Source organism: Diplotaxodon limnothrissa, linkage group LG18 (assembly GCF_057381915.1).
Source record: "Diplotaxodon limnothrissa isolate DT_005_m linkage group LG18, D_limnothrissa_male_GT1.1, whole genome shotgun sequence".
In the NCBI taxonomy this organism is placed as follows: Eukaryota; Metazoa; Chordata; class Actinopteri; order Cichliformes; family Cichlidae; genus Diplotaxodon; species Diplotaxodon limnothrissa.
In genome coordinates, this window is record NC_140613.1 from 43291148 (window position 1) to 43304410 (window position 13263).

At 43.5% G+C, this 13263-nt stretch overlaps 1 protein-coding gene and 1 pseudogene across 2 annotated transcripts in view; one reads left to right on the forward strand and one right to left on the reverse strand.

Moving 5' to 3' along the window:
- The first annotated feature begins 3901 nt into the window (after positions 1-3901).
- LOC146614286 (uncharacterized) lies at positions 3902-7284 on the forward strand (annotated as a pseudogene).
- Positions 7285-8946: 1662 nt separating this feature from the next.
- LOC146614287 (dual specificity protein phosphatase CDC14AB-like) overlaps positions 8947-13263 on the reverse strand; it is a 14416-nt gene continuing 10099 nt past the window's right edge. Inside the window, exons 7-14 of one of the 2 annotated variants that reach the window (XM_085377914.1) lie at positions 13250-13263; positions 12778-12850; positions 11927-12157; positions 11701-11839; positions 10517-10709; positions 10311-10402; positions 9078-9209; positions 8947-8995 (exon numbers count right to left, since the gene is read on the reverse strand). The exon at positions 13250-13263 is cut by the window's right edge and continues 49 nt beyond it. In XM_085377914.1, coding sequence (XP_085234040.1) covers positions 8947-8995; positions 9078-9209; positions 10311-10402; positions 10517-10709; positions 11701-11839; positions 11927-12157; positions 12778-12850; positions 13250-13263 — 923 coding nt within the window. Of the gene's footprint in view, positions 8996-9077; positions 9210-10310; positions 10403-10516; positions 10710-11700; positions 11840-11926; positions 12161-12765; positions 12851-13249 lie in introns of both variants that reach the window. The other variant, XM_085377913.1, reaches the window with a different exon arrangement.

Consider the following 13263-nt stretch of genomic DNA (forward strand, 5'->3'; position numbering starts at 1 on the left):
TAAGCTGCACACAGCTGATGTTAGCCAGGAAACATTACACACTGACTTTAATACAAACACACACAGTTTGTTGTGTGAAGAACTCAAACATGAGCTGAACAAACAGTAAAGTTCCTAAAGACAAACTGTTAAAGGAGGAAACAAAGCAAACTTACAGTTTCTTCACACACCAACAACAAGCGCCACTCCACGAAGTTCAGGAAGTGAAAGTAAACTTTCAGCCTAATGCGGCGTTTGAAGACAATCAGGGGCTTTGAAACACTATGCTGCGTTCAGGTGCACCTCAGAAACTCCTAAACCTCTGGCAGGCTGTGATTTATTTCTGCTGGTTTTCCAGTTTGAAGCACAAACATCTGTCATCACTTTGTTGTTCTTCTTCCTGCTGCGTTTGAATGTTTCACCACTGAACTGATGTTTGTTCAAAGCTCATTTCAACCTGTTGAAGTCATGAATGAAAGTGCAGACTGAGAGTGGATCACATGATGTTTAAGGTGTGTCATGTGACACGTTCAGTATTGTCACACATGTCTAGATTGTCCCTGATATCAGAACTGCTCAAACACTGATGATTATATTTGAAGAATTATTCCTGATGGCAGCAAAGTTTGAATGGAGCTCTCTGTCTGTGCTGATTTGTCGCCCTCTGGAGGTCAAAGCACAAACTGCATGATTTCAGTGTAACCACTGACCGATGGATGCTTCGTAAATGCAATCGCAACACACCTATTACCTGTAATATACACCTGTAAATGTATTCTGTTGGTTTACTCTTATTTCAAACGACGTTTCTTACCTTTGATCAATGAATGAGGAGGTTGGGATGTGTTGCGAGCGTTGAGTTACTTATTTTCTCTCCCGAAACGTAAAAGAGGAGATTTTTTAAAAGTGCCGCCGCATCTCAAACTCGCAACAGCGCCGGAAGACCGTAGTGGCCAAAGGTATATTACACCCGTAGTGGTTTAGTACGGTGGCCCCTAGAGACAAAGCACGTACAAACTCCAAAACACTTGCAAACTAAAAAACACTTGCAAACTAAAAAACACGTACAAACTCCAAAACACTTGCAAAATCCAAAACACAACGGAAGTGCTCCAGGACGCTAGGGGCAGTGTTGAGCTTTTGTTACCTAGTAACTACACAAGCCAGGAAGTACCAATGACCGGATTTGGGGTTTGCAGCCTTAAAGGCCGCATTTTAAGGCCGATTACCTCACAGCCACAAGAGAAGGCTTTCCGAATTCAAAGGCTGCCCGAAATGCGGCCCTGAAATGAGTCCTTAATTTCCCTGAATTTTAAGGATGGGTCGGTGTAGCCTTCATGGCCCAACATATCCCAGACTTCATAGTGCGGTGGTGGTGTGGATAATTTTGCCGAAAAAAAAACAGTGGAAGCGGAGCGGAGGAAGAGTAAACTTTCAGAAGTAAGTACTGAATATTATGTCACTTATTAATGCGCAAATATTTTTTTAATGAAGAACATGAAACCATTATTGTTGGCCACATGTCGGGAAAGTTGACATTAGCGATGTTTGTACTTTCAGAATTAACTTGGTTTTAAAGCCTTTACTTTAAAAATATATATATAGTCGACCTTAATCTGACAGAGATTGTGATGATTTTGTGGATAATTAAAGTCAGTCATATATCCACAAACACAAGCTGAAAGTCAGTGATGCTGCTCGGTTTGCAGTCCTGAACATCACGGCACAAGCAGGATTCACTGCACTGTTAATGTGAGCTGTGTTATATTGCTGCCTCTGTTCGGTGGTGTCGAGCCAAACGCACTTTAACGTGTGTTTGAACGAGCTGACGGTTCACTCGTTAAGCTGAAAGAAAGATGCTTTAATCACAGCAGTCACACATGTGTCCACTGCACCATCTGGAACTCTTCTTGTTTACACTCGTAATAACACAAACACTAAATCCTGCTTCTCTGGTGCTGTTGTGTAGCAGTGTGTACACCTGAGACTTTCACCTGTCTGTCTGTCCTGCACTCTCTCTCTGTTTCTTTCTCTCTGATTGTGGAATAAAAGTATGAACATGTGTTTATAAGTTACACTTGTGTTTGAATCCTGCAGCTTATCACACATTTGATTTCCATGTGTGACGACTGCAAGTGTCCAGAGTGAGGACAGACTGAGGGACCCACTGCTGCACATCATCTGTGAGGCTTTGCAGCCCTGATGATCCACCAGGACAAACTCAGCAGTGTGTGAGGAAGAGGAGGAGGAAGAGCCAGCAGCAGCTGACAGATGGAGAGAATAGACAGACTGTTCCCTGTTTGTGAAGGACTGCTAGGAAAGTTTAACATAACTGTCTGTGCTGAATCAGTCTTATTAGGTAATGTTCAAATAATGTGATCATCCCAGTGTTTCCAGTGTGGGAGAAAGTACTCAGGGCCTTCAAGTTACACACTATGAAAGGCAGCAACAAGTTTAATATTCAGAAACCTAAAGTCTGTATCAGCAGCAGGATGGAGCTAAAAATAAATGTTGGTTTCAGTTCTATGAAGCTTTGAGTATTTTGGATCAGTAGCTGCTGTGTTTGTTGCATCATATTGCTGTAACTGTTTATATGCTTTATATATTCTGAGCTAAGTTGATCTATAGTGTTACATCATATTCTATAAGGATGTTATGTGTTTGTAGACTTTCTGCCCAGTTTGACCCATTTAGCAGACGTCAGCCTGTTTAAGGCTCTGATATCTATTCTGTGTGACTTAAAGCAGTTATGACATGGTCTGATTTTCTCACCCAATAAAGGAATATTTCATATATCAGTCTACTCTTCATTCTATCAGACACAGTTATCACAGCTTGTACATTTGCTTTTTACACATGTATGTAAGCATTGAGCCAAATTTAGTAATGCCAACATACTGAAGGAACAACATTTGTCTCTTATATATGATACACCTATATGTGCACTGTCAAAGATACTTGTCTTTGAGTGAAGATTTAAGGTGATAAGACATGTAAATAACTGCAACTTGAATCTGTACTGAAGCTCAGTATTTGACACAGAGTTCATGTTCACTGTAATAGCAGTAATAGCTAATAATGATTAATATAATAACTATAATATTGGCCATATTATATTTACATTACCAAAGTGATATGACTTTAGTCTCATGAACAACATTAGCTAATTCTTATTTACTAACTAATCTTAAATAACTGTTCAGTACAGAAATGAAGCCCAAAAATCATGTTTTACTGTCCTGTGGTCTCAGCCTCAGATACTTATCAAATCACACAAAGCTCTTGTAGAAACAAACAAACAAATGAACAAAATATGTTCTCCTTCATTTCTGTCAAACAAAGTTGTATGACACGTTTCCAGCGGTTAGTATCATGGTTGCTAGGCAACCTGGGAAGCGCGACGGAGACTAGACCATCCCATACAGACAAACTTGCCGTTTATTTTGCAAATAGAGCTCAACACTGCCCCTAGCGTCCTGGAGCACTTCCGTTGTGTTTTTGAATTTGCATGTGTTTTTGAGTTTGTACGTGCTTTGTCTCTAGGGGCCACCGTAGTTTAGCACTACCATAGAGAAATGGTTTAGGCCGTTTAGCTAAACAATCCCAGGCTCCCGCGCGGGAATCTACCAGCAATTCTTATGTGCCATGACTACTAAGCAGTTACCACAAATTTTGCAGATATGCCAATAATCATTCAACCATGAAAGGTTTTTATTTACAGACAGAACAGTTTGTTATACCTGGAGTAAAAAACACTTTTATCACAAATGTTGTCAATGTTCTTTCAAATTGTGTCTCGTTATTGTTCTCCTGCATCCTGCTGTCTAAACCCAGCAGCAAGATTATAACCTGGAATGTCTTTGTTTGTGTTTGGAATCAATTTTGTTTAATATAATTGTTTATTTTTTCACTGCATGTCAAGATGCAGAAGAAAGTTGCGCCATATCCAGGGAAAATCTGTGGCATTCCACAAGGGGCCACTTGGATACCTTCTCCAGGACTCGTCAAAAGAAGCTCGAAGGATTAAAAATGACCCCAAGCTTCAGGACAAGTCTGCACCTGTGAGGGAGGACGATGCTCTGACTGTCATCTATCAGAGAGGAGGGGATGCCTCTGACATGAAGGAAGTGCAGGGAGAGTACATCCTGCAGTTTGGAAAATATAAAGGGAAATCTTTCCGGTGGCTTCTGGAGAATGATGTCGGGGACACCATGTACCTGATCAAAGATCTCCAGAAGCAAGAGGCTGCAGGGACCTCTGTGGAAGAAGGGCATGGCAAGGAGAGCTTGCATTCATTTGTACAGTAAGCCCTCAGCTTTGCAGAGATAAAAACTCTTCTGAGCTACGAGACCAGCAGAGTAAGTGTTGCTGCAGAAGCCTCTGAGGATGATCAGCTGGTTGGCTTTGGCTCACGAGCCAAGAGCACCTGGAAGGAGATTTGGGACGGCAGAGGTGACGGCTATGCAGACCTTATCATGAGGAAGAGCTGCAGTCAAGGAACACGGCTGCATGAGCTGCAGCAGTGCCTGCGGAAGAAGTAGCAGTCTGCGCCTGCTACTACAAACGCCCCAACTAAACAACCTCTTGGTAAGTTGTTTTAATAATATTTTAATAACATTGTTGACATGAAATATAAATTCAGTACATATTTGTCTAATTGTTGCCTCCATCACAGGGATGGATGAGGATGAAAACCTGGAGGACACAATGCCGAGCATCTCACCTGTAAAAGTACACATGCAGAGCTGTAAGTACTGCGTTATTACTACATGTCAGACGTGATAATGGCTAAGTCTGTTTCTGTCTCATATGCCTCTGTCTCTGCATCACTAGTCACTGTGGCAGCAGCAGCAGGGTCCACACCCAGAGGATCTTCAGGAGCAAACAGGTTTTCAAATGAAAGGTTTCAGAACTGGAGTACAATTGTTTTCTCTGCAAAGCTGAGCCTGAACTTGAACTTTTATATATTGTCTTGTTCTTGTTTTTGTGTGTTCTGGCCACGTTCCAGTGATGTTCCTCTAATAGCATGGTTGTATGCTGGCTGTATGGTGGAAGAAAACAGTAAATAAGGGAGAAACAGTTGATTTTGTATATAAGACAGTTTTGTTCTAGTTGTGAATGTTTCTTTTGTTTCTATAAATATAAACTGATTGTAAATATAAAAGTGTAAATAAATAGTTTTCTGCAAAAATATCAACACAGTTTTCTTCTTAGAGTTCACCTATATGTTTCTATATCTGTGTGTGCTCCCCATCAGGTAATCAGTTTAAATAAGTTGTGAGCGCTGCCCTGAAAGCTTACATATTATTTCTAAATCACTTCATGTAATGATAACAAGTCATCCTAGAGCAGTCTCACAGCTTTTATCTTCATAATCTTTCTGTTTTCATTTATATTATTAGAAACATGACTGCTGTCTTTTATCTGTGTGACTGTACAGCCTGTGTCAGACATGACCCCCACACAATGTCTGACGTTATCTTTAATACATGCAGCACAGCTGGAGCTGCAGACAGTTTCTCACTTCTGGTGATAATATATTTGATGTAGGTATTGTTGCTTGCTAGCTTGAAGCTTATCTACAAAAGTAATTCAATAAGGAGAGATCACGTGGAAAAACTCAACATGATTTATTGAGATACAGAAATAAATGTAACTGTTTGGCAGTTATGAGCCATCATAGCAGAAAGAATCCCAGCAGTGACAGGATGTTGCACAACCACCACCCCAGAGTCAACATGCTGATAGTAATGAAGATGAAGATGGAGGCTGGGACAGGGCTCTGAGTGACCACGGTGAGGAGGAGAAAGGAGAGGAGGCGGGCTGCATGGCTGCAGATCTGAAATGCAGAAGAGCAACCGATTTAAAGCATGCAGAGTGGAGGCTGGCAAGAGCATGACTGGAATAAAGCAACGATGTCAGTACTGAGTTTGTGCTGGAAAATGAATAGACATAAACTAACAGCCACCAGGAAGCAGACAGATGATTTATCACAGACATGCCTTATTGAAATTATGTATAAGCTTCATGTTCTATGTCATCAGAATGTATCTGTATTATAGTTTTAGCTTTAGTCTTTGTATTAAAAGTTGGATGTCTCCATAATTGTAGACTATATGTCTGCTATGTATCATCTCAAGACTGTGATGATACAGTTTAGTCTGAGTTATGCACTTTGTGACAGTATAGGTGCAGAAAAATTGCTCCACAGGCCATAACACTATATAATATAAATAAAATGATAATGAACTAAAAATTAAAAAATAAATGTTATCCACAATAAGTAGATTGAAAATGGTGTTTAACTTTTGATAATGTAACACAACCTTTGTCCCAACCAGGACTCGAACCCGCGCTCAGACAGTTCAGTGTAAAAAACAATCTTTTTTTTTCCAATGCCTGAAAAGCTGCGATTTGATTGGCTGTTTCTCCGTTACACCTATACGTGATGGGCCCCCGCGGAGACAGGAAGTGTTTTTATGACTGAAACACTGAGGCTGTGTCCCAATTCAGGGTCTGCACGCTTGAAGTACACATTTTAAGTGCGATTACGTCACCGCCACGCGACGACGGCTGTCCCAATTTGAAGTGTACTTCAAATGCATACTCATATATACTCATATATATACACACATATATATAAATATATATATGTGTGTATATATATATATATATATATGTGTGTCCCCTGCTCTGCATCATTAGAACATTAACAGACCAACAAATATAAGTGTCCCAACCAGACAATGATTTGGAGACTATAGAGGACGTATTTAACTTAACTACAGTAAGGATACAGCCAGGATTTTAGTTTAAGAGGCCCTGTTATACATATATGGTACAGTACTGTTTCATATACGTAGGTCAGTGTATGTGCAGGTAATCCATGTAGCTCAGTTCCTTATACTTTTGACTCAGTACAGTGTCAACAGAGGGGATTCCCTTATAGAGTCGCCTCAGTTATTTCTGATGTTTTGGTCATTAAATTCCCCAAATGATACCAAGCACATGGAATCCACAGTCTCAGCATCCCACAGCGTCCCACAGCGTCCCACAGCATCCCACAGCGTCCCACAGTATCCCACAGCGTCCCACAGCATCCCACAGCGTCCCACAGTATCCCACAGCGTCCCACAGCGTCCCACAGCGTCCCACAGTATCCCACAGCGTCCCACAGCATCCCACAGCATCCCACAGCGTCCCACAGCATCCCACAGCATCCCACAGCATCCCACAGCGTCCCACAGCGTCCCACAGCAGTGTCAGGTGACTTTCAGTGAAGGTTATGACACAATGACAGTGTGATGATAACAAAGAGAAGCATGAGTCATTATCTCGTCATTACTTGGACTTTATTGTTGATTTTAGCACTTCACACTAGCATTAGCTGGTTTCCCTCCTTTGGAGTAAACTACCAATCAGACAGCACATCTGAGCTGCTGTCACACAGTCAGATACAGGAAAGCATGACAGCAACAACACGCTCAAAGCTGAACATCATTTGCATGTTAAGAATTTTACTGCAAGAAAGAAATAGTGCAAAGCTGAACATAGTGAGTTTGCTTTATGTATGATAAAGTCCTGTTGACAAATCCAGTGCATGAATGTGAATGACCTGTGAAATAAAGTGTGCGTGCCGTGTTCAGTCTGACGTGAAACATCAGAATCTCTGTCTTCATTTTACTGATTTCCTCTTTCATTGCCAGCATGTGTGCTCACAGGCTTTCACAGTGCATTATAAGCACGTCGTGGCTTTGTGTCCCTCGCTCTGCATCATTAGAACATTAACAGACCAACAAATATAAGTTTGTCATACTTTATCGATGAAATCTGGGAGAATATAAATAACATCTGTAGCAGAAGCAGTGTGTCACTCTTGGTCTTGCAAGACAATTTTGCGTCCAGTTGTTAATTCTTGAACAATGTGCACCAATCTCTTACAAAAGATGTGGTTTGCTATGGTTCTCTGACCCAACCTGGTTACTAAAGTACTGAAAACGAGGAGACAACATTACAACAACGTGCCAAATAAGCTAGGTCCATCATGTGATCTGCCAAAGTTTAAGGCGTGGATTTTGGTACGACTTCTAAAGGTCTGTGTTTCCGCAACCAAGACGTTGCTTCAGGCCGTCTACATCCTGTGGTTCTGAACTTCGGATGGACAAATGGCAGCAGCCGTTTATCAGAAGCACCCAGACTGCTCTTGGCGATGGTCTGACTCAGTCCTCGGGCCACGACCTCCCCTGTAAGCGTTGTTTGGTGTTTGCACCTGCACGTGTCCTTTGCTTCCAGCAAAATGATTGTGACAGCGGGGCATTCAGCATCCAGCAGATGTTATATCTGCAATATGCAGCCGCAGTTTTTCACAGTTACCTGCCTGCTATACCCAAGAGACGTGATGATTTATGGTGTCGGCCCTGTTATCACAGAATGGGCCACGTGACCAGTTAAAGTGGTGACAAACTGTTGGCTCTGTCGAAACGAAAAGTAGTTATTGGGGCTAAAAAAGCATTTACAGCCTATTAACCCGAGAACGCTATCGCTGGGTGATTTACACCCGAGCAAATACATTTACATGATTTCTCTCTCCTGCAGCTGTTTGCGTGTCGAGGAGCCTGTGCCTTCACCAGGGAAGTCTCAAATGTCCCAGGAATGGGTGGACCAAAGACCAGCTTTCCAGAGTCATTCTTTTGTTTTAGGAGGGTTTTTCTTTCATTTTGTTAGACATGGCACAGTTGAAAGTAAAAGAAGACCACTCTAATTTGTCATGTGTTGTCATATTTTGATATATTTGATTACTTTTTATTGGTTATATTATATCGGGTAAAAATCACCCGGCATTAGCGATTGTGTTACTATTTATAGCGATAGTGTTCTAGGGTTAAACGTGCAAGAGAGCTGATGCAGTCTCCAGCGAGTCCATCATCAGCTGGGCTGATTCATGACCAGAACGTCCCAAGTGTGAAGTCAGTGAATCAGTGCTGGCCTGGTGCTGAACAACATGAGGCTGAAGGGACTGTGGAGACATCAGCACATCACATTTTACATTGGTTTTATTATAATGTGCTTCTAGTAAGGACAAAAGCACAGACACCAACCTCCTGATCTGCGGAGCAGTGGTGGTAGAGGAACTTCGTCTCAGCGTCTTAGTAGAAGAAGGGGTGAGGTGGACTTTGGAGGGCTTCGGGGGAGGGAGGATGGAGCGGTGTGAAGTCTTGGACAGGTTTAACCTGACACAGAAAACAAGAACACCTCATATTTGTGTGTGTGTGTGATCCAAGAGCAAATAAAACTTGATCCTTCACAGAAACAAGCACAACGAACAACTTCTCCAAAAATCCTTCTGATTTCTACGCTCACTGCAGGAATCAACATCTGCACTCACACTCTGTACAAGAGACGAGATACAAACACGCTTCGACGTGTGGGAGGTACCTGATTTAACCTCCGTGGAAGCCCAGCTCTTGGTTGTGTCAGGTTAGCAGTTTGGTGATGTTAGTTTACAGGAGAAGCCGGAGGCACGTCGTGAGTTTGGTTCGTGGTCGTCCTTTGGTTTCTTTTTGCCGCAGCTCTCATATCCCCGATTTGTAACTATTTACTTTTTATAAGATGTTTCTTGAACTATGGCAGCTTCTTATATATCTGCTATATTTGTGCCGTGGATTCAGGGACCCAAACAAAAACTGTAGTGAGCAGAGGTATTATCTACTGATTGTGTGTCTGGCTGCAGCCAAGGATGGAGAGCAGAGGCAGCGGGCAGGCCAATCGAAACGCAGCTCAGGCCGCGGCTGCAGCAAAAACTTGGGCGTAGGAGGAGCGATTCTGGCAAAGCGTCAGGAGGGGAAGTGGTGCTCCACCAACACGGTGTACAGTAAAGATGGAGGCCTGCTGGCTCCAGCTGAGGACACCGTCAGGCAGTAGAAGGAATACTCTGACAACCTCCAGAACCTTAATCTCACTCATAACTAAAGTCGCCAAAAGACAACAACTTCTCCTGTTGCATTTAGGTTTCAGTTTAACCGAAGAACAAAGAAGGACACATGAGCTCGAGCAGGTTACACACAACATTCACGCTGCACAGATGAGAACACAGCAGGATTTCATGCAGTCCGGTCTGCCTGTTAGACAGCGTGCAAACAAAGCGTGCGTTCTTTGTAGCATTCGACAACAGTCACTTACGTACTTTCTGACATCCACAAAAACATATTGGTGTCTATTATCTCTCCTTGTTAATAGAAACTTTGTTTCCAGCGTTTGAGCTAATTCTCTACGTGTCTCTTGCACTGACCACAATAACCATCTATCATTAATTACATTACAGATGTTGGTACCTTGAGCAGGATGACGCTGATCTCAGTGGGCGTTTTCCCTTCAGTGCTCTCAGTTCGTCTCCCTGTGTCAGACTGACTTCTTTGCAGTTATTCTGCACAGACACAATTAGCAGCATGAAAACACAACATTGTGATCGGAACTCAGTAGCCTGTTTGAATTCTGCAGTAACCATTAAGAAAAGGTGCTATGAAGTCACACCGCTGACCTCATCCAAGCTATATGACTTGCAGAGCACGGTGTTGATTGACAGGTCATCCATGCTGGAAAGCAGCGAGGACACTGCCTCCTGTTTGCCTCCCTGCACAGAGTCAGAGCGCTGCTGCCGACTCAGTCTCTGTTGGACCAGCTTCTGTTTAGACCGATGCACGTCACCCTGAACCCACAAACTGTGCTGCTTCCTGCACACAAACATCAAACACACGCCACAAACTGACTGTGATATCACGTTTAGCAGGTACAACATTCAACATCCTGGTTTAGCGTGTAAGTAGACACACAAAGCTAGTAGCCATTAGCAACAGAGCGCTACTGTGGCGTAAGGAGGAAGTGTGCGTCCAGAGCTGAGGAGAGAAACCAGCTGCACACTGTGACTGCAGTCTGCAGCAGTATCACAGTTTCAGGCTTTTTTAAATTCGATTCGATTCATCATCCACCAGTTTCCCACTGCTGCAGTCACCACCAGCTGCACATGGGCACCCTGGGGAATGCCCCACCCTGACCTCCACCTTTTGCTTCTCTTCTAACATTTCCAGCATGCTCCAACCATGACCTCAGCATGGAGAAACATCCTGTGCGCTAACAGCAATAGATGCCACAGCCTAAGGACAGACGGGCCTTGTTTGTCCAGCACATCTCACAGATGCTCGATGAGACTGAGATCTGCCGACGTTGAAGGCCAAGGTGACCCCTCAAACCCTTCCTGATCTACTTGTGCTTTGTGTGAAGACTCCAGCGACACTCGAAGTATTAGAGAACAGCTGTACTCAGTGGCCAACGCCTTTTGGGTCATTGCAAAATGTCAAACAGCTTGTGTTTAAATAAAAAAGACTGGAAACAGAAAAAGATCCAAGTGGACCAATCACACCTTCACAAACGCAATGACCCTGATGAAGGCCACTAACACGTTATGGTTCCCTGATACTCTGTGACTGGAGTCTTCACCTCGTCAGATCTTTGTCTTCTCCGTGCACCTTGGAGGTGAAGCTGCCGTCTGCTTGTGTTTTGTGACATTATCCTAATGAAGTGTTGCAGACGTGTCTGTGTGCACAGCATTACTCCTGTACTTTCATGAACGGACTACAGCTTAATGATTGTCTCCGACCGAGACCTTTGGAGTCACGGAAAGTGGGCCGTTTGGTTTGAGCGGTCACAGCTGAGGCACAAACTCACTCTTCTAAGAAGTTTTGCTGTGGACCGATGATAGATCCAGGTCTGCAGACTCTGATCCAAGCAATCGCCTCGGCTGCAGTAAACCGGAAGTGCTTCATCAGGTAGCAGCCAATCAGAGTGCCCGTGCGGCCTAATCCAGCTGTAAATGGATGGAGTGTTTAAAGAGACAAAGTTAAGATAAAAGAAATAAATGACATCAATTAAACATAAAGACTTGCAGTCCTACCTTTACAGTGCACCGCCACTGCCCCGTCTGTACTTTCACACACATGCAGAAAGCGTCTGACGATGAGGTCAGAGGGCGTGGTCCCATCAAGGAAGAAGAGGTCGTGGTGCTCAAATCCTGCATCCTCAAACCGCCTGCCATCATACAACGTCCTGTTCAGACGAACCACGGTCGTTATGTCATTTTGGCAAAAGTATGAGAAGTATGCCTCGGGTGTGTGGAGGGGATAACCTGGAGACAGAGTCAACAACAGCTGAGTTACGTCATACGTTTCAATCAGCGAGCGTCTGTTTTTAATGCGAACGTAAAATAAGATTCAATGACGTAGTGTCAGCTGATTTATGTTGTAAGGTAAAGACGTTAAATACAGAGAAAACCCAACGATCGGACGGCCCCAAGCACCTGCTGACAGCGGGAAAGAAAAACTCCCTTTTAACAAGAACCAGGCTGAGGGAGGGGGAGCAATCTGGCTCATGTGGTCGGGGTGGGGGGAGGACAACAGGACAAGAGATGGACGAGAGCCAGAGGGGAATAATAACTACGTGCAAAGTGGTGTAAATACACAGAAAGTAAAAAGAGCTGAGGGATGGAGAAGCATGAGTGCATCATGGGAAACCCCGAGCCACTGCAGGGTTCAGGCTCGTCTAATCCAGCCGTAACAACACGACAGCACTAAGCAGGAAACAATGCACGCCGTCAGAAGACAGCAGGGTAAGGTTAGCTCTTCTCAGCTGCTTCAGGACGTGCAGGCACTGAGGGGCTGCACAGGCCTTCTGTCAGCCCAGCAACGTGAGCACTGGTGTTGGTTTGGAGGCATGCTTTTAGCTTTTAGCTTAGAGATTCTGACTCACCACGAGAATGAGGGCTACTGAACGCCAGAACTTTGCCCGGAACGATCCAGTTCATATCTCCATTTTCAACTCGCTAAAAGCACAAAAAGAAAGGAAAGACTGTGATAGAGGTTAGCCACATATCAGTTAAAACATGGATCCAGAACACCTTAATTATACCACCACTGCAGTAATGAACACGTACGGGCTTTTACCTTTCATTGGAAATCAGTTTTGTTGACCTTTACTTCACTGACTGTCTATCACTTGGACGGGTGAGCTATGGATCAATCTAACTGAGAAACTGAGGAAGTACAGCGTGCACCAAGGCAGGCCTGGACATCGTACGAGCTCTTGGTTGGCCCTGACTGTGTTACTAACAGCACTGCAAATAAACTGGATGAATAACAAGCGTACGTTAGTTATTTCTTCCTGTATCCTGGTCCTGTTTGCATTGATATCGACCTGTAGCACAGTCTCTGCAGTCTGTTACCTCATAATGTTCAT